The following is a 25,616-nucleotide window of genomic DNA, read 5'->3' as shown; positions in this document are numbered from 1 at the left end:
TTAGTTAACTTTCAGTTTCTCCCAGTTTAAACATTTGTCCCCAGGCAACACATACAGAAACACATATAAATATATAAATAATAATAAACTGTAAATTGGATTAAAGCATCTGCCAAATGTATAAATATAAATTTAAGCGGCAAATGTAAAACAAATGCAGGCAGAAAGATAGAAGGGGCGGGCTTTAGCGTTTGGAGGGAAGTTCAGTGATTGGTTTGAACTTTTCACAGACTTCAACCAATAGGCAAATAAAGCAGCTCTTAAATACTGGAAACAACATCCTTGAGTCACATATTTTTGTGATTACAAGAATAAAACGAAAATGAGCGGCAGAGGCAAAACCGGTGGAAAGGCCAGAGCAAAGGCTAAGACTCGGTCATCCAGAGCCGGGCTTCAGTTTCCCGTCGGCCGTGTTCACAGACTTCTTCGCAAAGGTAACTATGCAGAGCGCGTTGGAGCCGGAGCTCCAGTTTATCTCGCCGCTGTGCTCGAGTATCTTACTGCTGAGATCCTGGAGTTGGCTGGAAACGCCGCTCGTGACAACAAGAAGACTCGCATCATTCCCCGCCATTTACAGCTGGCGGTGCGTAACGACGAGGAGCTGAACAAACTCTTGGGTCGCGTGACCATCGCTCAGGGCGGTGTGTTGCCCAACATTCAGGCTGTACTGCTGCCAAAGAAGACCGAGAAGCCCGCTAAAGCAAAATAAATCAAGGTTTCAACAAAACTATTAACAAAAAGGCTCTTTTAAGAGCCACCCACTTGAACTATAAGAGAGCGATGTTTAGAGATTTCAATGTACAGGTTTGCATGTAAGTTTTGAATGCAGCACAAATATAAAACTATGGGTAAACTGATGAAAGCAGTTTTCACACTGGGCTCAGGGAATCTCTCATTTCTTACAACAAACACTTTCAAGACTTGTTTCTTAGCGTGTTTTTTACTGTGCCCTTTATATTAGCGGTGTTTGCAATTGTGAATTGTTTGCAGAGCTTCTATGAAACAGGATTGTTGAAGTATTTATACATTTAAATTGAAAATGTTCCTCTTCAGGTTTTTGTATTCACCATTATTTATTTTATAAATATATATATATAGGCATCGGCACCTTACAGTCAAAAGACTAAAAGCTTTGTTGGCTCTAAAATACACTATGAACATTACATGGTGTTAAGGATGTCTAAGATCACATCGCGATTATATTATTTGTGTGAGGGGCGCTTTCATACTGGTGATGTATGCTGCTTTTTATGTAACTTATTTTTTTATCAGAACATTCCAAATGATTAATTACACATGACTTTAAACTTCAATATAGCCGCTTAAATGTGGCATTAAACTAAACAAAGGATATCGAGCGGGAACAAACCGCTTCTGCTCGAAAAGAGCCAATGGCCAGTAGACGTCACACATTGGCCAATCACACGCCAGTTTACTGTCTCCGCCCTCTGAGCTCGTGGTCTTCTTGTCTTTAAAAGCAGCCTGCTGAGCGTAATACTGTATTCACTTTTCTACGAGGAAGAGTTTTGACTTCAGTCATGGCAAGAACAAAACAGACCGCTCGTAAATCCACCGGAGGCAAAGCGCCCAGGAAGCAGCTCGCTACTAAAGCTGCCCGTAAGAGTGCCCCAGCCACCGGCGGTGTGAAGAAGCCTCATCGTTACAGGCCCGGTACCGTAGCGCTGAGAGAAATCCGCCGCTATCAGAAGTCCACTGAGCTGCTGATCCGTAAGCTGCCTTTCCAGCGTCTGGTGAGAGAAATCGCCCAGGACTTCAAGACTGATCTGCGCTTCCAGAGCTCCGCCGTCATGGCCCTGCAGGAGTCTAGCGAAGCTTATTTGGTCGGCCTGTTTGAGGACACCAACCTGTGCGCCATCCACGCCAAGAGGGTCACCATCATGCCCAAAGACATCCAGCTGGCCCGCCGCATTCGTGGTGAACGCGCCTAAACTCCACGTCATCCGCATCAACGCAAAGGCTCTTTTAAGAGCCACCACAATTCCACAGAACGAGAGATTTTCTTTGTTTAGCTGTTGTAACTTGTTTTAACCTTTTAAGAAAACTAGATTTTTTTTAAATAAATAAAAGTTTTTTTATTAAAAAGTGAATGGAACCAGTTAGGTTATAAGTATTTTTTTTCTTGGTTTTATCTGTAACTTGTTTACTGTTTAACGGAGATCAAAGCATTACAATCTGTTTACCATTTAACCACTAACTTGAGCGTTCGTGACGTGTAAGCACAACAAGAAAATAAAACACGTTCAACTAATCTCGTGCCCAGTTATAACAAATTAATTGTTTTTGCTAGAGTGTAAAATGTTCCTTTCGAGGAAATTGCAACCATGAACATGGTACCATAGTAAAGTCCTCATTATATAACGGAAAAAAATGTTTATTGGTTGACTTTTGGATTATTATCTTGTTTACATTGCTATAAAGCAAGACATTTACTGTAAACAAGCACGACTGCATGTTGCGTTGGGCATATTAGAAAATCATAATTTTGTATTTTGAAATTGATGTCTATGTGACAATAAATAATCAATAAAATAGAAACTGGAGGTGGGTCGAACTAGAAGCACATTGCTGGCTCCGCCTTCATTTCTGTGTTTCCATCAGGTCCTGTATGCAACTCCAAAGTCCTGTTTCACAGCGCCCCATTATGCATTTTTGTTACGAGAAGTTGAAGTCATGTCTGGGAGAGGTAAAGGCGGTAAAGGACTCGGCAAAGGAGGCGCTAAGCGTCATCGCAAGGTTTTGCGTGATAACATCCAGGGAATCACCAAACCCGCCATCCGTCGTCTCGCTCGTCGTGGTGGAGTCAAGCGTATCTCCGGTCTGATCTATGAGGAGACTCGCGGTGTGCTGAAGGTGTTTTTGGAGAACGTTATTCGTGACGCCGTCACCTACACTGAACACGCCAAGAGAAAGACCGTCACCGCCATGGATGTCGTCTATGCTCTGAAGCGTCAGGGTCGCACTCTGTACGGTTTCGGAGGTTAAACGATGAAATCACTCAAACCCAAACGGCTCTTTTAAGAGCCACCCATCTTCTCATGTAAAGAGTAAATTTGTCCGTTTTGGAACGTGTCAGGTTTTAATCAATTTTCTGTTCAACAAACCCATTAATTTATCAGATTTTTGTGATATAGTGTCTGGCCTATTTCGACCTATGGTACTCACGTAACATAAGATAGAAACGGTTGTGTAAGCTCAATATAAAAAACTGTATGATAATTTTGCTTTCCAACACATACGGGTTTATAGATCTTGTTTACAGCTGCTTTAAATTAGTTTAACTTTTTGTATAAGCTTTACGTATGATTTGTTACACGCTCATTAATAAGAAGCGTTAAATAAACTTGTAGATAAAACTGCGAATAAATTGTATTGTGTATATAAAAATGAGCGGGAAAGTTAAATAAAACTCAAACGCATACGTCGTTTACGTCATGAGGCGATGGGTGGGACTGCGGTTTTGAAGACATTGATTGGCTCGCTTATTTACAGATACTCCAATGATATTCAGTCGTGTTGTGTGTCCAATCACAACCCGCAACCAGAAGGCACGTCTACGGTCTCTCAAATTTGCATGGGCGCTGAATAAATGGTTCCTTACATACCCATATCACCATTCATTGTGTTATTTTAACAGAGTGATCATGCCTGAGCCAGCAAAGCCCGCACCTAAGAAGGGGTCCAAGAAGGCCGTTACCAAAGCCGCGGGAAAGGGCGGTAAGAAGCGCAAGAGGTCCAGGAAGGAGAGCTATGCTATCTACGTCTACAAGGTCCTGAAGCAGGTTCATCCTGACACCGGGATTTCCTCTAAGGCCATGGGGATCATGAACTCTTTCGTCAATGATATTTTCGAGCGTATCGCCGGTGAGTCCTCTCGTCTCGCTCACTACAACAAGCGCTCCACCATCACATCGAGAGAGATCCAGACCGCCGTGCGTCTGCTGCTGCCCGGTGAACTCGCCAAACACGCCGTGTCTGAGGGAACAAAGGCCGTCACCAAGTACACCAGCTCCAAATAAATCCGTTGAAACTTTCAACACCATAAAGGCTCTTTTAAGAGCCACCCACTTTATCGATTAAAGAGCTTCCAGTTCTTAATACACTTCAGTGATAACTGAAAGTTTGTTAACTTGTGAAGAATGCAACTTTGTGACTAAATTCTGGAACTTTTAAAGAAATGACTATGTATAATACATTTAGTCTAATACAATTAGTTTGTCTTTGTTATGGAGTAACATGCAAATGCTAGTTACCGTGTCTTAATTTCCTATTATTTGAATTTATAATTTTTTTACAGATTGATGATTTTAATAGAGCAATATTTTGTCAGGTTTATTTTGAATGCTGCTGATTGCATATTTGTTTTTCTACAGAATGATGAATGGTTCTGGTCAGTAAACGCATTCAGAAATAACTCTTCCTAGAAAATGGAAATAACACTAATTTAAAGGAAAGCACCACAGTTTTTCAATATTTTACTACGTTCTTACCTTAGCTTAGACAAATTATAAAATACTTCTTGTAACTGTCACTGTTTTATTATTTTTTTGTGTTTTGGTTTGTAATTTATGTTGATATATATTTGGTAAACCGGAAGAGACTTTTATTTTGAAACCGGTTTGACTTGGAAAAGATTTCATTAAAACCAGTAAAAGGAAACCACTTGTGTTTGCCTGTGCTTGAGAGGGAATTACACTTCTACATCTATTACATAGGTACTACTACATCTTTTTTTTATGCGTGCACTTAATCTTTGTTTAACACTTTGTGAATGTGTTAGCATTTAGCACACATTGAAAAAACAGGCATGTAATAATTCATTGAGGTAAGAATATAGTAAAATATTGAAGAAGGGTGGTGTTTTCCTTTAATGCTTGCTAGAAAAGCGTTTCTTTTTAGGGATGTAACAGTACACATAATTCCCGGTTCAGTATATGTACCTTGTTTCGTTGCGATTTCTGAACAAATGGGAAAAAACTACAAATCTACTAATATGTTTCTTTTATTTAATTTATTTTGAACAGACAGTAGTGCAAATTACAATTTGTTCCACCTAGATGTAAATTTTAATGCTATATTATGAAATTTGACAAGAACTATTGGAATTAACATGTAGACTTTATACTTAATATACTAACTGTTAAGCATGCAGCATGAATTCACTGTCTTTGTTCAACATTTCAATCAAAAAATGCAAACAGACCAACAGGGTTACCCCATGCCCGTGGAATTGACCATAGATATGTATAAATGCTAGATGTCTCGTCCGCGCTGCTGGCCAATGGAGTGCAACGTCCGCATTTTGGCGGCCATCTTACCACAGGGCGTTCGTTCACTCGTAGCATTGAGTTTTAATGATGCAGGTACTTTTAAATGACCATAACTTGCTTTATTTTTATCGATTTTCAAACGGTTTGGTTTGTTATAAACGTCAAAGATGTACCTATGACACTGCATACCTATACTAAAAATAAAATAAAAATTCATGAAACATGTTAAAGCATCCAGAATTATAGCCACGTTAATAACGTTTGTAAAAAAACAAACCGTTTGAAAATCAGCTGAAAATTGAGCAAGTTATGGTCATTTAAATGTACCTGCACCATTAAACTCAATGCTACGAGTGAGGGAGCGCCCTGTGGTAAGATGGCCGCCAGATGATGCCGTTAGGGACTCGGCCGTAAGACATCTAGCCTTCATACATATTTATGGAATTGACCTATGGCTAAGCCACGCCCCCTCCATTCACTCAGACAAACAATCAACGTTTGCAGATGGGGGCTACGGCAGCTGTCACAGTAGGAGACATTTTACAGGAGGCAATTGATGATTTTTGGAGACAGAAAGACTATATCATCTCAAAGTTACCAAAAGGGCCTTAACTATGCTTTGGAGGGTTATAATAATCATTTTATTGTTGAGAAGGTCGATGAAAAGCTTCAGCATACGTTTCCAGGACAGGCCTTTTTACCATCTTTACCAAAAGTAAGTTACCTCTCCATTAGTTTGGTGCTACAGTATTTACATGTATCATTCAGCCCAACATTGCTATTACAAATAACATTTGAACATGAAGCTAAGTGACATGATGTACAACGCAGCTAGAAGCTAACGTTAACTTTTTTGCTAATGTTAGGCTAACGTTACATTAGAGATGTTAAAGATAAATTTTAAATACCCTGTTGACTTAACTTAGGGCGTTTTCACATTAGCACTTTTGGTGCGCACCCGGGTTCGATTGACATCAGAGTTCGGTACATTTGGATGATGTGAACGCTGTCTTCCGAACTCGGGTGCGCACCCGCCAAACGTACTCGAGTCTGCTTAAAAAGGGTGGTCAGGGGTCCGTTTCATGTGAACTCCAGATCGGTTCGCTGCTAATGTGAGCGCAATCATACCAAATCGCGGAAGTGAACCGCTGTTAATAATGTATTATATGGAATGTCCCACCAAAACAGACGTGTGTGTTTGTGTGCGTGCACTTACCTTGACAACAAAATGCATAGAATGCTTGCTTGACTTTTGTTCTTATTTTTTTATTTATTTTTTGTTTTCAAAGAAATAATACAGAAACGCACTTTCGTCTGCCTGCCGCAAACATACTAAAGTCGTTTCGATGACAACGGTCTGTCCGCCGACGTCAATTTTTGCGGAGGCATTCAGAAATCATCTCTCTGCTTGCAGTTCGTCAATCACGCTTGTCGTCTTCTCGTTTACAGCGGTTTCCAAGCATCATGAGAACGCGCCGGCTGCAGCTTGATGATGCAAGCGTACCGCGGTTCGGATGCAAAAATAATATTTGAACAGAGTCCATGGGGGGCATGGGGAGGGGGAAGCAATCGAACTTGGGTTCGGACCAGGCAATCGCACCAAATGTGAAACCTACCTTAGAGTAGATGTGGACATCCTTGTTTAATTTATCCGTGTTTAGTTGATGTTATGGTCTACCGCATAACTTAATCCAGAGCAGACACTTATCTCGGTTGAGATGTGGCTTGGGAAAGGGTAAAAAATACACAACTTCGCCCAGCCTCTCGGGATACCTATAGTGTCGGAGTTGCATGTACCCCATGCACACCGTTTGACCAGTAGGAATATGCATTTGAAATTACAGGAGGAATATTATAGGTATATTGATGGTATTTTGATGTGCCACACCTCCTTTCTGTAGCAGGTAGTGCAATTGACCTATCACTAAGCCCCACCCCTCAAACTAAGATGAGCCAATGTCAGTTGAGTATCAGTTGCACTTGGACTGGAACTCGTACAACTGCGGGTTTCAGCGCCATAGAAAAGCAATGTAAGATCATAAGCTTACATCAATTTTTTTGTGTTTATGCCGACATAATGGTAAAACTATGTGCTTGGGGTACGTGCAACACTTATCTCAAGTATTTTGGGAGGATGGGCAATAAAATTTATTTTATAATTATTTTTTCTAAGCCCAAACAAGACAGAGCAGAATGTCACTTTATGTCCAGATCAACAAGGATGAATATATTTGTTCTCAGGCAAATCAAAGGAACGCGCATGCTTACATTGCCAGCAGGTGGCGTTATGACTGTAACTGAATATTGCGATGTTGATGTGTGCAGGTCAGGACCATTATCAAACCTGTGACGTCGGAGGTAGGTCAGACATTGTAAGTCATTGTTGCAACAGCCTTTTTTATAACAAAACGCCAAAATTTGTCAGGCTGCTACAGACACAACTTCCAACAAAAGTCAAAATCTCCACAATTTAGCATCACAAAGGCCTTTATATAAGGCAGACCAAGGAGGAGTTTGTTAAAGTATGATGTCCGGAAATGGAAAAGACACACTGGTTTAGAGAAGTTTCTTTTGAAATAATATTATCTTACACTATTTTACATTAGTCAAACACATACAAGATACAAACAAACCTTTATTTTATTTTCACTCTAAATTCTGCTGAGATATTTTTTAACCCATGCTGGGTAAATATTGGACAGAAGGCATGCTGAGTTGTATGCTATGGATTACCACAGAAAGTTATTTAACACTAAAAAGTTTAATCCCCAAAGATATTATACATTATATTTGATTCAGACAATGACAGTTGTATTTAATCTATAATAAACCTTCAAATTCCCACATTGTCAAACAATTCAAAACAGTATGAAAACAACAAAAATAACTAATAGTTGTATATAACAGTAAGATGCAGATGATTTCATTCTTCATATCTGGTGCAGATAAGTTGCGTAGTTCAGTTTGAGGAAGGCTGATCCAGCGCTGATCTCCTCCAGACAGAACTGCTCCAGATCTCACAGTGTCACAGCTCTTATCTACTGTACTGTTCACCCAATTCTGATAGCAAACCATCTGTCCATTCATCCAGAACCAAACGCCCATAGCACAGGAGTGACGTAACCCCAACCACACCTCTGGAGTAGAGGCCTTTTTAACCAATCCTGACACCCAGCGCTGAATCTCCTCTGAATCAACCGAAACCAAATCCACATGATTCAGTCTACAGTAACTCAGAGCATCAGACCAGCTCAGATTCTGATTGATCAATACCAGATTATCTGAACACACAATAAACCACAATGACATCAGTCAAACACAAACATGAAGGGAAATACTGTAAATGAATCTGATTTAATTCTGATAATGAAGAAAGCTTTGAAATGAAACACAAATTGATTTTTATAACTCACCTTCATGACATACAAAGGTCTGAGAGTGACCACAACCCGCATCATTCCATTGACCCTCATTATTAATTCTGACTTCTGTACACATTGGTTCTGTACCACCAGCATTAGGTTCAACAGACTTCCAGTATCTGAAGCCAGAGTCGCTGTTATCTGACCACTCCCATGAGTCACTGAACAGACCGATCCAGACAGATATCTGACTGTTATTAATGATCTTCTGAATCTGTTCACCCTCATTCTGGTTCCTCACACTCGCCAGATCAGTATGATGCTGTCTGCAGAAGATCTGAGCGTCTCTCCACATCATTTGAGAAGTTTCATAGATGAATTCTTTGGTGGTCTCTATTTAAGAAATAATTAAAGCTAATGTAATATTTTCAATCATTCTTACAACACTTTTTTTACGAAAATTACTGTTTATTTACTGAGTTACTGTTGTGTGTGTGTGTACCTGGTAATTATCACATTATGGGAACCAATTGTCCCCACAAAGATAGAAATACCAGTAAATTTTGACCTCGTGGGGATATTTGTGAGGTTGTAGATCATTTTAACATCCCCTTCACAGTCAATGTGTAATGATAAACGTCAGAGAAAAAACTGATCTCAATGCTTCTTAAACACGTGTAGTTTGGTGACGGTGACTCAAATGCTATTTCTGTTTCTTTACTGTCTGTTGTTGTTGTTGTTGTTGTCATGACAGTTGACATATGATGTGTTTTGTTTAGTGAAGGTTTGTTGAAATTTTAGGAAGCTGCACTTACTATTGTAGCAGATGAACCCTGACGTTTGACCACAGTACTGATGACGCCATATTTCATTTATCATATATACACAATTACCATCACCATTAATGTCACCGTTTTCTTCCCAGTTTTTATAGTTCACAGGATCACCCATAGACCACTTCCATTTATAAACACCTGTATTCTTCAATCCAGACGCCAATATTCCCACTGTTATTTACTTGACTCATCAGCTGTTTCATGTCATTCATGTTGTCGACGGTAGCCAGATCAGCGTAGTTTTCTTTGCAGTAACTCTGAGCTTCATTCCAGTTCTTATTCATGTTTATATAGTAATAGCGGTGCTGAATGCATTCAGATAATGAACAGAGAGCTATCAAAGAGAGAAATGGATTCTTCATTAAAACAGACTCAAATCTTATTACACTTCAAACATAATATAAACCAGAAACACGTACTCACCAATGAGAAGAAGTCTGAAATATAGCATCTGTGCCATTTCTAAAGGGTTAAACATACAAAAAATTGGACTCTTCTGGACAAAATTAATGTTGCTTATTGGTCAGCTGGGACCTTGCAAGTTTATTTAACCATGAAAGCTAAAAACAGACTCGTCCAAATTGTAACAAAGCTTGAGACGAGGTTGGATCCATATTCAGTTTTATTGTCACCACAGTAAACAAGCATTAGTCAGGCAGGGCAAACAGATATATGTAACCCAAGACAAGAGCATAAAGAGTAAACAGGGTTCGGTGACAGGGCACTTGCTGTGTTTGCCTTTCTATCACAGATGAAGTGGATTATATGTTGTCAGGTTTAAAATATTTACGAACCTTAACAAAAATAAGACACACTCAGACCACGAATGAGGTTATAATAATCTGCAGGGAGAACCCAGATTGAGATGTCTCATCAGGAAACATTCAACTGTCTCTCAAATTGTTCCTCCTGCAGGACTGTATTTATTTAGGATTTAATCACTGGTTCACCCGGTTCATTCCGAAGGTCGAACCTCACAGACTTTCATAATTGCAACAACATCACACATTTTGCTAAGTCTAAAGAAATAGTATTGACTACATTTTACCAAAAACAAGATAGTAACTTGATGATGCAGTTACCAAAGGTCATATGATAACAAAAGAACATTGTACGCACTATTTTACCTTGGCAGTCTTCTAAGTATCTAGACAGACTTAATATAATTCTAAGCAAATGATTATATATTCATAAATCTAAACCAAGGATTATACATTCATAAATGATAACATAAAACATCCAATTATGTCATAAGAAATACATAATATGTAATAAGAAAATACATTTTCTCCAACATTCCCTCCTGTTTATCATTTATAATGTCTTTACTTCGGGTTGTAACCCGTTACCTGCTTAGGCACTTTAGGATTAAACCTTCATCAATAGACAAAATTAAATTTCTTTTACACAGTATCATCATAGACTTTAGTAGTTTTTCGAACAACAAATTTATAGTCTTCTCTATCTGAAATATTACCCAAGAAATATTCATCAGTAAGTACAGATTGAATCATTTTCTTTGTCATTTTTGACACACATTGTATCACACAAGTCAGACAAATGCATATCAACAAAAGAGCAGATATTATTGGAACTAATATTTTCAACAGTTTCTCCCACCAAGACCCTCCAAACAACCATTGCGTCATATCCTCAGCTGTAACATAGTCTTTTTCCATGGCATCGCGCAATTTCGTGAGATTGTTGATGGCTTGTTCAATAATTCCACCATCGGCATCATTCGCAGGAATAAAACTGCAACAACTCGCTCCGATAATCCGACAAACACCTCCGAGGGAGGCGGTCAACTGGTCAAGCACCATACGGTCTTGAAGTTCCATCATGCGTAAGGCTGTCAGTTCCTCACGAATGCCTTTCAATGCCGCTCGAGTAGAATTAACAAACTGTTCAAACCTATAATCAAAAGTCTCCATCCGTAGCATGAGCTTTCCAGTCCCCAGCCAAGGGAACAAGGCGAGGCTCACTTTCTGTCCGTTGGTCCATAGTTTGTGGTCGTTGGGGACGTCCGTTCCCCATATGGAATCATGTTTTGTGAAAATGTCTCTCTTACCACGATGTACCTCTGTAGCAGTAATGACAAATGAATGGTCTGTAGGCCGTACCGGGGCACATCTTCCGGTCCACCCGACTGGTAGATAATGGTATATGGTCAGTCCACATAACCAGACGAAGTTGGTTTGGGGATTAGTCCCCATGGCATCGGGTGCGGTGAAATAATCGGTGCATGTGCTTCCTTTCCTAGCCTCAGACTCGTTGAAATCTCCTTTGCGATTCGTTGTACAAGGGGTGTACATGATGTGGCAGTTCTGCTCCGGAACTCTTCCAAGGTAGCCGTCGACAACACCCAACGTTAGAGTGTTTTCATAACAGATGAACTTTATTCTTGGTGAAACATGAATAGGACCATACATTCTAACACTTACATCTTCTGGCAGGATCTTAAGGTTCTTAAAAGTCAGTGTTTTTAAATCCACTGGAGGTGGCAGGCGATACTTTAAAGTGGCGTTCAGAAGTAATGGTGTATATGCAGATGTCAAACATTCAGGAAACAAATCGTTGGTATTCAATACCGGTTCAGGTTCCACATGCGGATTCGTTCCTGACTTGGGCATCTTTGAACAAACGTAGCAGTTTGTGTGGTTTCCACTCCGTGCGACGTACTTCGCATAACGATACCACATGTTGATCTCGTAGGTGTTCTGGTAGTTTCCATTCTGTTGATCCATTCCTCTTTCTTGACTACTCCATTCCTCTCCGTTTCTCCTCTTTCTTTCATTGTTCCTCTTCGTCCCACCAGGGTCTGCCTCACACACCAGCATGATTGCTATTATATATTCTAGGTTCAACTTCCCTTGCTCCCGTGAAAAATAAACAGGGGTCACAAAAAAAAAAAAATCTTCCGGGTCCACTTACTTACCCACACTTCTCTTACCTAGATTAACTAAACAACGACTTCACTGTCCTGAACAGAACAAACCAATTGTTTTTTGATGTGGCTGAGATGTATCCACGAAGGTCTTTCTGCAATCTTCACTGCTGTAGGTGTGGTAATGAGGACCTGATAGGGACCGTTCCACTTTGGGCTGGACCAGGTTTTTCGTTTGATGACTTTGATAAATACGTAGTCACCTGGTTTCACAGCTGCTTCCTGTAACACAGAGAAAGGAGGAGATTTGGGCAGTATGTTTGCTTGTATCACTTCTCGTTGGGAGAAAATTGCTTTTAAATAGTCACTGAAATTTTGTTCTTCTTCTGCTTCTTTCAAAGGTGACGTTAACAAAGGCAGTCTAAACTGTCTTCCATACAATATTTCAAAAGGGGTGGGACCTTTTACAGTTGGTGTTATCCTGCTGTATAATTTTACTAAATCAATGCATTCTGGCCAAGGTCTTTTAGTCTCTTCCATAATCTTCCTTAATTTATTTTTAATCGATTGGTTCGATCTCTCCACCAATCCAGCACTTTGCGGATGATATGCACAGTGATTCTTTAAAACAATATCCAAGTTTTTTGCCATGTATGTAATTACTTCATTTACAAAATGGGGTCCATTGTCACTATATATTTTCTCTGGTATACCATAATTTGGGATGATATTTTTGCAAAGGGCTTTAGCTACTGTTAAAGCGTCTGCTTTTGCGGAGGGAACTATTTCGATCCAACGTGAAAAAACATCAATCAGAACCAAGCAATATTTGTATGGACCACTCTGATTCAATTCAATGAAATCCATGCAAATATGTTGAAAAGGGTATTCTGGTTCTGGAAATCTACCTCTTGTTATTCTGATGTTTCCCTGTGCATTATGTTTTATGCAAATTGTACATGCCTTACAAAAATTTTTTGAGTAAGAATTAAATCCATAGGTTACAAAATGCTCCTTTACTAGTCTCATCATTCCCCCTGTTGACACATGAGAAACTCCATGTGTCACAGTTGCGGCTGCTTTAAACAATGCTTTGGGTAGGATGGGCTTATCTCCTATGTACCATATGTCATCATTTGATTTTACAGCTCCCTGAGTCTGCCAATAGTCTCGCTCTTTTTGTGGGGCTGCATTCTGCATGTCTCTAAGGACTTCATGATCCAACAATTGTTTTTCAACATAGATATCAGTTATACCAAAAAGACCTGTGGCTGCCTGTTTCGCAGTTTCATCTGCTTTCCGATTTCCCTGGGAAATCTCATCTTTGCCTTTAGTATGGGCTCTGCATTTGCATATAGCTATTTTCTGTGGTTGGTGTATCGCATCCAACAGTTGTTGTAAAAGGGATGCGTGTGTTACGGGTTTTCCCGTTGAGGTTTTCATGCCTCGTCTTTCCCATTGTTTTGCAAAATGAAATATCGTTGAAAAAGCATATTGGCTATCAGTCCAGACTGTTAACGATAGGCCTTTAGCCAGTTGACATGCTCTGGTCAATGCTATTATTTCAGCTGCTTGTGCTGAGTGTGTGTTGGGCAACTGTTTTGCCTCAATTACTTGGTCTTTACTGACTACTGCATATCCTGTAATAGTCTTTCCAGTGTTATCTTTATAACATGAACCATCTACAAACCAAACCTGTCCTTCATTTAAAGGGGTGTCTTGTAAATCTGGTCTGGGCAAAACCAATTGATCAGTTTGTTCAGTACAACTATGAGGTTCCCCATCGTTTTCGTTGGGCAACAACGTAGCTGGGTTCAATGTATTACATCTCTTTATAACAATGTGTGGTTGGGAAATCAACACTGTTATACATGATAAATGACGTGCAGGTGATAAAAACTGCATCTTGGTTTGTAACAACAGAATGTCCACAGCATGTGGCACCAAAAGTGTCAGGGGATGAAATAAAATGATTTCAGCTGACGCCTCTACTGCCAATGCCGCAGCACAAACTGCCTTCACGCATGGTGGCAGGGCTGATGCTACCATATCTAATTTCTTGGAATAAAATGCTACTGGTTTCAACTTAGTGCCATGTTCCTGTAAAAGTACCGAAGCCATAAAACCTTTTCTACAATCAACAGTTTGTATGAAAGGTTTGCTGTAATTCGGTAATGCCAATACTGCGGATGAAACCAGTTCCTGTTTAATCTTTTCAAAAGCCAAGTCTGCTTCTGATGTCCATTCAACATTGTCAGCTAATGCCATTGTTCTACCATAAATTAAATCTTGCATGGGCTGGGTTTTTTCTGCATAGCATGGTATCCATGCTCTACAATAGTTGCATAATCCTAAAAAAGACATTACTTGTTGTTTGGTTTTGGGCTTTGGGGCATTCAAAATAGCTTCTTTTCTCTGTGTCTGTATCAGTTTCCCTTCAGCTGTTAATGTGTGGCCCAGATAATTTACTTTCGGTTTCACCCACTGAAGCTTCTGTTTTTTGACCTTGTTGCCTGTTTTGGCTAGATATTGTAACAAGGCTATTGAATCAGCTCTACACTGTTCTTCTGTCTCAGAGGCTACAAGGATGTCATCTACATATATTAAAATTTGACTTTCACACGGTGGATGAAATTGAGCTAAACAACTACTAATTGCTTGTGAATAAATTGTGGGGCTCTCAGAAAAGCCCTGTGGGATTGAATTGTAGGTATATGTTTTTCCCTGAAAAGTGAAAGCAAACCAAAACTGGGAATCTCTATGTATTGGAATAGAGAAAAAAGCATTACTGATGTCTATTACTGTAAATACTTTGCTGTTTGGGTTTAATTGATTTAAAAGAGTGTGGGGGTCGGGGACTAGAGGGGCTCTAGTTTGCACTGCTTGATTAATGGCTCTTAAATCTTGTACCATTCGCCATTCGTTAGTATTGAATCAGTGCATTCCCTAATCACTTTTGCTTTTATTAAATCTTTTATTACTGGTGTTATTCCTTTAATAGCATCAGGTTTCAAGGGGTATTGTCTTATACGGGGTCTCCAGTCAGACTTTGCTTTAATTACTACAGGTAGGGCAGTGGTTAATCTCCCTACGTCAGTTGCACTTTTTGTCCACAAGGTGTCAGGGACTTGCTGCAAATCTGCCTCATCCCGTTCTGTCAACATCACTCATACACTCATCACCTTATCTTGATGCAGTGCTGGTTGTACCTCTATGAGCTGTAACATCTCATTTCTATACAACTTTAATGATGCACTATAACACTGTCCAGGGGTACCAGTAGGTACCCAATCATATGTGGTTTCAGCCTGTTCTACCACACCAGCTAACATTTGCCATTTCATTCTGCATGGTTTTGCTATCGACATGTGAGGTTTTGATGGTATTTTATACAAATTCTGAGCTCCCACAGATAACAAAACTTTTATCACTGCGAGGGATTCATAATCTGTATAAACACACTGTAGCTGTACATCTTGCCTTTCTAGGGTATTTAACAGAGTCCAATACTCATTATCAATCGTACCCTTACTATCATACCACATGGTGACATGTAACTGATCAGGGGTCAAAACATCCTCTGCAGCAGTCATGTGATACATCACTTTCTGCAGAAGACTTTGTGCTTTCTGTTGGTTTATTACATCAAGGGTGTAATAATAATTTAGCTGAGATTTGTCATATGTATCTTTAACTGTAATGGAGGCAAAAATTGCTTTCATGCCCCCCCTCACAGGGACTAGGCTAATGCCTAGTCTCGACATCAAATCTCTTCCCAACAGATTCACTGGGCATTGTGGTGATATCACTACAGGGGCATAAATGTCTTTGTTGTTTTTACTGTCTCTGAAATGAAGATTATTTGATATAATCTTTCTCTGTAATTGTCCATTAGCAGATCTTACTAAAATGCTATCCATAGATGCTGTTAAGGATGGAACTGAATCTCTTAACACAGTTTTACATGCTCCTGAGTCACAAAGAAAAGTGATTTTTTGTCCATTTACCACTAATTCAACCTCAGGCCTAAAATTCATTGAGCTCATCATTTGTATAGCTGCTGCACAATCAATAATGGGTTCATTTAGTCATGCTAAATCTGGGGCCCCTTGGTAAGCATTGTTTTCTGGGGGAGGAGGTAAAATTGCTCTTGTACCTCTGGGCGCTGGGCAGTCTCTCGCCCAGTGTCCTACTCTACCACATTGCCAGCATGTATCGTCTTTTTCTGATCTGTAATGTCTTTGAAATTGCTCTCTACCCCTAGCTCTGCCTCTTCCCCTTCCTCTGGGGTTTCCGTGACCTCTTTGGGGTTCTTGGAAAAAGGCATCACTCAAAAGGGTATCAGACATATACACAGTGACTGTTTTTTTCTTTTTATTATGTGAGACTTTCTCTGCATGTCTAGCCCAATTTTTTAGCTCATTTAGGTTAGCTGTATCAAAGGTCACGAAATGTTTCCGAATGAAACCTGATATCTCGGACCTGTAACCTTGCATAAGGGCATTTTTTAATTGCTGCTGATACGGCTCTTCATCATCTGGTTTAATGCCACTGTGCACTTTGAACTCTTTCTCAAAACGTACAGCAAAATCATCAACTGACTCATTGTCTTTCTGTTTTACAGCTGCCAAAGCACCATAATTTGCTTTTCTCTTAAATGTAGTTCTCATGCGTTCATATACAGGGATCAAAAGATTCTCAAGGTTTGCATCATTATGAGCTATTACATCTCCATTTGCACTTCTCCCTGTGAAATCTCCTCTGACCTTTCCCCAGTCAATTTTTAATGCAGCCTGTAAAGCTTGCACCATCTCATGGCCATTCAGATAATATGTGTTTCTCATCTGTTTTACTTGCTCAATAAACTCTTCTATGTCTTCTTTGTAAGGGGGTAACATTTCTACAGCTCCTTGGCATTCAATAGCCGTCCATGGCCTGTAAACTAAGACATGTTGGGGTTGGCCTGCACCTATATTGGGATTTGCTACCTGAATCATAGGGTATGCTTCTGTCTCGGGCTCAACAGAACTACTTGTTTTCGCCTTTGACCTAGTAAGGGGTGGGCTAGGAAGGTTGGGGTCTGTAGTGATTATTTCTTCAAGTGTCTTTATTGCTGCATTAAGTGCTTCTCTGGCAGGGTCATACAGTCCATGATATGGGGGAGGACCGGTTTGGGCAGTGGGATGGGTACTGTTATCAGGGGCTGCTACAGGGACATTAGAGGCTGCTATGGGAACTGCAGGAATTAATTCTAGGTTTTTGTTTTGTGGGTTTTCGTTTTGTGGCAGGGGAAGTAAAGGAGGGGCAGGTAGGGGAGGGGTTGGCCTTGCTCCTAGAGTAGTTTCATTATCTTCCTGTCTACACACAGAAAATATCTCTTCTTCCTTTTTCTTCCTATCCTCTCTTTTCTCCCGTCCTTTTTGCCTTTTAACACTCTCGTCAAACCATTCTCGGGCAACCGCTATTTCCTTCTCTGCCGTTTTTCTCTTTTTCCCTGTTTTAAAAGCTGCTTTCATTTCTAACTTTTCCACCAATGACCTACATTCGTCTACATTCAATTTTCCTGACCACTGATAATTCTTTCTCCATTTCTTAGCATACTTCACATTTTCACTTTCTTTACCATACATATACTTTTCATCTCCTTCTAACTCCTTTTTAGCACAAACACTACTACAATTTCCCATCTTGGAAAACTAAAAGTTCAACAACAAAACTTCAACGATTCTTTCTCTCTTTCTTTTCTCTCCCCAGGGGAATTCTACACAACACCTTCTGCTTGTTTACACAGCGTGCTTACTTCAGCGTTTAATCAATTGGTTGTTTTGAACCTTCAGGGTTTCTCTCCCTGTCTCTGTTTCAGTGCACTGGGTAAATTCACAGTATATAATTTTATATACACACCACAATATAACGCAACAAAACAATTGTTCAGCACATCACATACAAAACAATATCATATAACAACACAACCGCTTCAGCACATCAAATTCAAAACCGCACAATACACAAAGCATACACCAAAATAAAAAAATTTTTGTTTATACACAAATTGGTAAACTCTTTAGGGCGATCCCCAGGATCCCCTTCAGCTACTGAGGGACTCGAACCCTCAGTTCAGCTGACTGACAGTTATTGGGGGACTGGAACCCACTCAATTCAACTGTCCAACAGACATTGGGGACTCGAACCCACAATTCTGTTCTTGGGCGACACTGTAGGACTCAAACCGATTCAGCTGTCCCCTTTCTTATGGTAAATAACAAATTAAAGTACCAATCAGAAAACTCACCCCATTCACTGCGTCTGAGTCGTCTTCTTAGCTTCAGATTCCGTCAATCCCGAAATCACCAGCCGAGGAGACCTAAATGCCGGCCTGGCAAGGAATTTTCACCACCCAGGACTTTCTTCGAATTCCTAGAACTCGGCCGTCGACGGGCTTCGGCGTGTCTCCTCCACTGTTGATCACTGGATGTGTTGGAATCCGGCTCGAAGGACCAAAATGTCAGGTTTAAAATATTTACGAACCTTAACAAAAATAAGACACACTCAGACCACGAATGAGGTTATAATAATCTGCAGGGAGAACCCAGATTGAGATGTCTCATCAGGAAACATTCAACTGTCTCTCAAATTGTTCCTCCTGCAGGACTGTATTTATTTAGGATTTAATCACTGGTTCACCCGGTTCATTCCGAAGGTCGAACCTCACAGACTTTCATAATTGCAACAACATCACACATTTTGCTAAGTCTAAAGAAATAGTATTGACTACATTTTACCAAAAACAAGATAGTAACTTGATGATGCAGTTACCAAAGGTCATATGATAACAAAAGAACATTGTACGCACTATTTTACCTTGGCAGTCTTCTAAGTATCTAGACAGACTTAATATAATTCTAAGCAAATGATTATATATTCATAAATCTAAACCAAGGATTATACATTCATAAATGATAACATAAAACATCCAATTATGTCATAAGAAATACATAATATGTAATAAGAAAATACATTTTCTCCAACATATGTAATATTTGTAAGATATGGAAACGTTTAAGCACCCTTGCTACAAGTGGCTTAACACATATTGCAAGTCATCTTGACTGGTATTAACTATATATCTCATGCCAACATAAACAATTTAACTTATAAACAAAAACAATTTTAACACACTTTAGGAAAATTATTTTAGCAATCACAACAGTGTCACGCCAAAAGTATATTTAAAATAGAAATGAGAATGTAAGTTGTTCTTACTTTTGATGTTGTTGTGTTTGAATCTGCTGTGTCTCTGTCTGTATCTGTATCTGCATATCCGATTACATGATAACTGCTCTTCAGCACATCAGTGGTTTATTTCCTTTGAAAGTTATTTTCATATTTCATTTCCATCTTATTGTGTATAGAGGTCCGGACGTCACCACTAGATGAAACATAACAGATCCCTATAATGCTTTTTAACCAGAAGCAAACACTACTTAAGTATTTTTACTTTCTACATAAAAGTAAATTTTCAAGTATTTGTATTTCTTTATAAGTATTTCTTTGGAAAACATACATTCCCAAGCACATTACCAAAATTTTTACTTCACTACATTTCATAATTTCAAGTTTTTGGTTTATATTTAATATTTTAGTACATTAAACATCTAGTATTTTTTTTACTTTTACTTAAGTAAAAAGGACTTTCGTACTTTTACTCAAGAAAAGTAAAAGTACACAATTTTATGTAATTAGGTATTAAATCAATTTTATTATGCAATATAAAAGCAATACACAATATGATTATATGCTTTAAAATGTAGTGAACATTTTTTAGTTAAGTAAAGTATTTTTTCCCAAGACCAACAATCTGATAAAGCACAGACGCTTGTAAAATGTAACTTAAATTCTCAAGTAGTGTCCACCTCTGCTTTTAACATGTATCAGCCCAGTAAATTTCCACGTTTTTAACTCTTTTAGGTCATTTCAGGGTTACTGTTAAACATAGAACTCTTATACAACATGTTAAAATAGTAAGGATAGTAAGGTATAAACAGTCTGGTTTCAAATAATTTTTCAACCACTATTGATACCAATGCTACACTATCAAGCGCTCTACGATTGCCTACCAAAAGGGTAGAGTTTAGGCTGCGAGAAGTCAACTGCAGGAGCTCTATTGTGGACAAACTTGGACAAAATGAAAGGTCAGTTCTCACCTTATTTGCATGTTGGTGTCAGACAGTGTTATAGTGTAAGGGTGTGTGGTTTTTTTTCATTGTTGTTTTGTTTCTGTAATCTGTTTTGGGTGACAGGAGAAATGAGAAACACCTGTTTCAAGTGGGGATGCAGAAATAAAAAAGTAATAAATAAAATAAATAAACGTGGTGCGAAGTGAGGAAGTGACATCATCCTATGCTACCTGCTTGTTATCTTGCTCCATTTTTGGATCTGCCCTTTGAAGTGAATTTACTGATATGCTAATTAGGGGTCAAGCCCAGAATGGGCAAAGACCCCTATTGTATCCGTTAGTTTTCTTATTATTATTCTTCTTCCGATTTTTCTTCTTTCGCCATTGCAATCTATGGCAGCCCATAAAAGTCCAAAAAGTCTCCACAGCAAATTTGGAGTCTTTATCTCTAACCCGCTAGCGCCACCAATAGTCCAAAGTTGCACTTACGTTTTTGCCTATAACTTTTGATTCGTAAGTCCAAAATTCTTGTTTCACCTTCTTTGGCGAACTCGTCCTAGAGCTTTTGCCCGATTGTCAAGAAAATCACTATGTAGCATCTACAGACACTCAATGCAAAAAGTCATAAAATTTGTGTCGATTCGTCAATCCGTTTCCATAAACCGTGTCAACAAAAAAAAAAACGACACTTGTTACTTGTGATGCCAGTCAGGAACTGAAGGGGCATGCCCAGTTTTGTTGCAGCGCCCCCTAGTGGTAATACAAATGTTCTACACGCTTATAACTTTGGCTGTGATTGACATATTCTCACGTGACTTGTTTCCTTGGAGTCTTGAGTAGTCGCCGAGTCCAACGATACCAAACATTCCAGAATTCGCCTTACAGTTAGCACTGCACAGCAAAATAGCACTTAAAAAACATGCACAAATATCTGTGCGAGTGTTATTCTGATCGACTCGAAAACACCATAGGACAATGCATTACCTTCGGAAAAAAACTCAATTGGCATTATATTAAAATTTCCATCAGAAATGGCCAAAAATTGCAAAAAAATACTTTACATTTTTTTGTTTTTTACACATAAATGGTTATAACTCCGCAATAAAATGTGGTTATAACTCCGCAAACACAATGGGTTTGAGCCCAGGGAAACACACATGCTAATAAAAATATGTGTACAATATTGTGAACAGGTTTCTGCCAAATGTGTCAATGTAAATAAATGTAAATGTCTCTGTACAAAACAAATTTATTCAGCATGGCTGCTTCTGGGATAAAGATATCATGGGACAGATGAGAAAGCTAATTTGACTTATAACATATTTGGAATCAGATATAAGGAAAGCTTTAATCAAATTAAGTCAAATCAAAGTTTATTTATAGAGCACATTTTCATATAACAACAGGTGTTCAAGTGCTGTACATACAATATAAAATAAACAGTAGAACTAAAAAGCATAAAAAATAATAAATACAAATGCTATTAATACAATAGTGATTAGTAAGACACTTAAATACTCCTAACACATAGCTCTCATACTGGGTTATATGCCATGCTATTCAAATATGTTTTTAAATGTGATTTAAAAACAGAAAGTGAAGGTGCCTGCCTAATGTAGAAAGGCAAATTATTCCAAAGGTTCGGGGCTCCTACTGCAAAGGCACGGTCACATCTGCTTTTTAATCTTGCATTGGGAAGACTAGAAGTAGTTGCCCAGAAGACCCAAGTGCTCTGGATGGAGCATATGGGTGTAATAGATCAGAGGGATATTTACGAGCAATGTTATTTAATGATTTAAAAAGTAAATTCTTGAAATCAATTCTCAGATGAACAGGCAACCATTGAAGGGAAGCCAAAATAGGTGTAATGTGTTCTCGTTTGCGTGTCCCCATTAATAGACCTGCCTCCCCAACACCTACAAATGACTTGATTTAGATAATTGCCTTAGCTGATAAAAACACCATTAAAAAACCTAGGTTTTTTACAACAGGCTTCACAAATGACTTTAAGTCAACCAGATCTACATCAGGGATATTAATGGTATCACCAGTACAAATGAAATGGTTTCAGTTGATTAAACTTTAAGAAGTTGGAGGCTCTACAGGATTAAATATCCTCAAGACATCTCAACAAAGGTGCCACAGAGTTGGAATCGTTTAATCTCAAAGGCAGATAGAGTTTCGAGTCATCTGCATAACAGTGAAACGAGATGCCATGTTTCCTAAAAATGGATCCTAAAGGTAATATATATAAAGAAAAGAAAATCGGTCCAAGAATGGAACCCTGGGGGACTCCATATACAAGAGATGCAGTAAAGCACACAAATTCTCCAAGACGTACCAAGAAAGTTCTTTCATCCAGATAAGATCTAAACCATTGTAACGCGGAACCCTTAATACCAACACCATGCTCAAGGCGAGAGATCAGTATATTGTGATCTATGGTGCCAAATGCAACAGTGAGATTTAACAGCATAATCACAGCATAGTTACCTGCGACAGTGGCCAATCATAAATCATTATAAACTTTTAACAGGGCCGTTTCTGTGCAGTGAAGTGATTTAAAACCAGATACATTTCCTGCAAGCAACGCAGGTCTAGAAAGGACAATAACTGATTAAACAGCTACTTTTTCCAATATTTTGGAAAGAAACAGGTGTTTTGAAATGGGTCTAAAATTAGCAAGAACCAATGAATTCATGTTAGTTTTTTTAATCAGTGGTTTCACTATTGCTTGTTTAAAATGTAGGCATACAACTCTATTAGTGAGACTACTATTTATAATCATTTGTGTTTTAGGGCCAAGAGTTTCAAACCCCTTTTTCAGGAAAACTATGTGAATAATGTCCAGTGTTGAGGAAAGTTACTTTTAAAAGTAATGCATTACAATATTAAGTTACTCCCCAAAAAAGTAACTAATTGCGTTACTTAGTTACTTTTCATGGAAAGTAATGCTTAAATTACTTTTAAGTTACTTTTGCATTACTTTTTCTTACTTGGCTGAGGCTTGATCTCCGTTTCTGACTCAAACTGTTTCTGGTCATGGGCACAAAGTGCGTAATTCTACGTAAATATGTTCAGTTTAATTCAGTAAATTATTTTATTTTTATTTTTAATTAAACTGAAAAGTAACTCGCATTACTTTTTTAAAAAAGTAACTCAAATATTTATGTGTACATTTATAAAGTAATGCGTTACTTTACTCATTACTTCAGAAAAGTAATATTATTACGTAATGCGCGTTACTTGTAATGCGTTACCCCCAACACTGATAATGTCTGTGGGGCAAACAGGTGGATTAATTTAGTCAATAATTTCTTTTAAACAAGCAAGAGACACTGGCTCAAACTGATTAAAAACAAAGGAGTACACTTTTGAATAAATAAATAAAAAACGGTATAGTTGCAGTTTTTTAATGTATAGAACGCATACAGTATGATATGTAATGGAAGGAAGGTTTGCTGATATAGCTGGAGCATATAGGAATACGGGGAAGACTCTATAATTGGATAAAAGATTTGAAGATTACCGGCATAGCCTGATTTTAAATGGATTTAAAGTTTTGTCAAAGCAGCAAACACCTGGCTGGTTCTCTTAATTTAAAATGCTGTTTGTCTCTGCCTATTCCTTCTATCCATGTCCAGCGCCAATGATTTAAGTCCTTTATCAATTAGGTCGTCTTAGGCTATATACTTTTCATCCTGCTGACAACGTTAACTTGTTATGACTTATCTGCAGCTGCGCGGCATCTGCAGCTGGATCTCAGCCACACCTAAAAGACCCCACCTATTCTACTACTGATTGGCTAGTTTGTTAGTTTGGTTAAGAGTGAAAGATGTGTTCCTCTCATACTATTTGTAGGCAAACGCATGATTTTTTTTATTTGCAGCCAACACCACGCCGGAGATCCAACTGCAAGCTCTTTGGTGAGCTCGCTTTGAATGAGGTTCATGACAAATAAATAGACTACTTGTGGAGTGATATGCAGTCATTTATAATGATGCCTTGCAACCCCCCCCCCCCCACTCACACACACACCCCTTATGAAAGGAAACTATATTTACCAATATATTACTTGAAATATATTGTAATATATTGCAATATATTATTTTACTTTCCATTTTTCAATATATTATATATTGGCAATACATGGAATAATATATTGATGGTTTATATATTCTATATATGTGTAATATATTGCAGTATATTGCAAAATATACGAATTATTGCCACTTTCAATATATTGTACATGGATATAATATATGTGTTTATATATTTAAAAATATATTCATTATTATATTTATAAATATCTGCAATATTGTATTTTGATTTATATGCGGAAATGTATTAACAATATATGTACAGATATAGTGTCACATATATTTTTACTATATGGAAGAATCATCATCGGCGGTCACTCGAATCGAGTATGACTGTCCTCTCTTTTGGGTCTACTTGTGGTTCTTCAGATGGCTATAAAGGCCAATGCGGGATCTGCATACTTTGGTGCAGTGTGGGCAGGGGTAGGTAGTGAGTTTTGATGGTGGTTGAGCCTTTTCTTCTTTCTCCTTGCGAAGCTGTCGCTTTGTCTCTGCGGCACGACGAAGTTCTATTTCATGATGTGCTGCACCATCCTGCAAGGAATTTTTCCAGGTGCTTCTATCTAGTGCAATGTTTTCCCAGTTGCTCGATGTAATGTTGAATTTCTTCAGAATGGCCTTGATGTTGTCCTTAAAACGTTTCTTCGGCCCCCCTGTTGCTCGACTACCTTCCTTTAGCTGAGAGTACAAAATTTGTTTAGGAAGACGTGTATTGGGCATGCGAATGACATGGCCTGTCCATCGTAATTGGTACTGCATTATTGTGGTGGTGATGCTGGTCATGTTTGCTTCCTCCAGGACGCTGATGTTGGTGCGTCTGTCCTCCCAACTGATCCTCAGAATCTTTCGCAAGGATCGTTGATGGTATTGTTCCATGGCTCTCAGGTGCCTGCTGTATGTGGTCCACGACTCTGCTCCATACAGCAGGGTGGGGAGGACAACAGCTCTGTAGACCAGGAGTTTTGTT

The 25,616-nt window shown here is 38.8% G+C and overlaps 5 protein-coding genes across 5 annotated transcripts; 4 read left to right on the top strand and 1 right to left on the bottom strand.

Annotated features, from left to right (window-relative positions):
- The first annotated feature begins 144 nt into the window (after nucleotides 1-144).
- On the top strand, nucleotides 145-1,002 carry LOC135787881 (histone H2A-like). The gene has a single exon (XM_073813320.1). The coding sequence runs from the start codon at nucleotides 323-325 to the stop codon at nucleotides 707-709; it is 387 nt and encodes a 128-aa protein (XP_073669421.1). The 5' UTR covers nucleotides 145-322; the 3' UTR covers nucleotides 710-1,002.
- A 536-nt stretch (nucleotides 1,003-1,538) lies between these two features.
- LOC135787897 (histone H3) lies at nucleotides 1,539-2,038 on the top strand. Its single transcript, XM_065297820.2, has one exon. It carries the CDS (start codon nucleotides 1,539-1,541, stop codon nucleotides 1,947-1,949), a length of 411 nt encoding a protein of 136 aa, XP_065153892.1. The 3' UTR covers nucleotides 1,950-2,038.
- Nucleotides 2,039-2,586: 548 nt separating this feature from the next.
- On the top strand, nucleotides 2,587-3,189 carry LOC135780822 (histone H4). Its single transcript, XM_073813235.1, has one exon. It carries the CDS (start codon nucleotides 2,692-2,694, stop codon nucleotides 3,001-3,003), a length of 312 nt encoding a protein of 103 aa, XP_073669336.1. The 5' UTR covers nucleotides 2,587-2,691; the 3' UTR covers nucleotides 3,004-3,189.
- Nucleotides 3,190-3,455: 266 nt separating this feature from the next.
- LOC135781746 (histone H2B-like) lies at nucleotides 3,456-4,561 on the top strand. The gene has a single exon (XM_065292321.2). It carries the CDS (start codon nucleotides 3,519-3,521, stop codon nucleotides 4,035-4,037), a length of 519 nt encoding a protein of 172 aa, XP_065148393.2. The 5' UTR covers nucleotides 3,456-3,518; the 3' UTR covers nucleotides 4,038-4,561.
- A 3,502-nt stretch (nucleotides 4,562-8,063) lies between these two features.
- LOC135781748 (C-type mannose receptor 2-like) lies at nucleotides 8,064-9,029 on the bottom strand. Its single transcript, XM_065292322.2, has 2 exons — nucleotides 8,702-9,029; nucleotides 8,064-8,569 (listed from the first exon to the last, which is right to left on the bottom strand). The coding sequence occupies exons 1-2, from the start codon at nucleotides 9,006-9,008 to the stop codon at nucleotides 8,109-8,111; spliced, it is 768 nt and encodes a 255-aa protein (XP_065148394.1). The 5' UTR covers nucleotides 9,009-9,029; the 3' UTR covers nucleotides 8,064-8,108.
- Between the last annotated feature and the right edge of the window lie 16,587 nt (nucleotides 9,030-25,616).

Source organism: Paramisgurnus dabryanus, chromosome 23 (genome assembly GCF_030506205.2).
Source record: "Paramisgurnus dabryanus chromosome 23, PD_genome_1.1, whole genome shotgun sequence".
In the NCBI taxonomy this organism is placed as follows: Eukaryota; Metazoa; Chordata; class Actinopteri; order Cypriniformes; family Cobitidae; genus Paramisgurnus; species Paramisgurnus dabryanus.
This window is presented reverse-complemented; position numbering and strand designations above follow the sequence as displayed.

Excerpts from the sequence above, each read along its gene's own strand:
- LOC135787881 (XM_073813320.1), top strand. The coding sequence starts at position 323 with ATGAGCGGCAGAGGCAAAACCGGTGGAAAGGCCAGAGCAAAGGCTAAG.
- LOC135787897 (XM_065297820.2), top strand. The coding sequence starts at position 1,539 with ATGGCAAGAACAAAACAGACCGCTCGTAAATCCACCGGAGGCAAAGCG.
- LOC135780822 (XM_073813235.1), top strand. The coding sequence starts at position 2,692 with ATGTCTGGGAGAGGTAAAGGCGGTAAAGGACTCGGCAAAGGAGGCGCT.
- LOC135781746 (XM_065292321.2), top strand. The coding sequence starts at position 3,519 with ATGATATTCAGTCGTGTTGTGTGTCCAATCACAACCCGCAACCAGAAG.
- LOC135781748 (XM_065292322.2), bottom strand. The coding sequence starts at position 9,008 with ATGATGTGGAGAGACGCTCAGATCTTCTGCAGACAGCATCATACTGAT. Across the intron at positions 8,570-8,701 it reads GACCTTTGTATGTCATGAAG|ATAATCTGGTATTGATCAAT; the intron begins GTGAGTTATAAA and ends TTGTGTGTTCAG.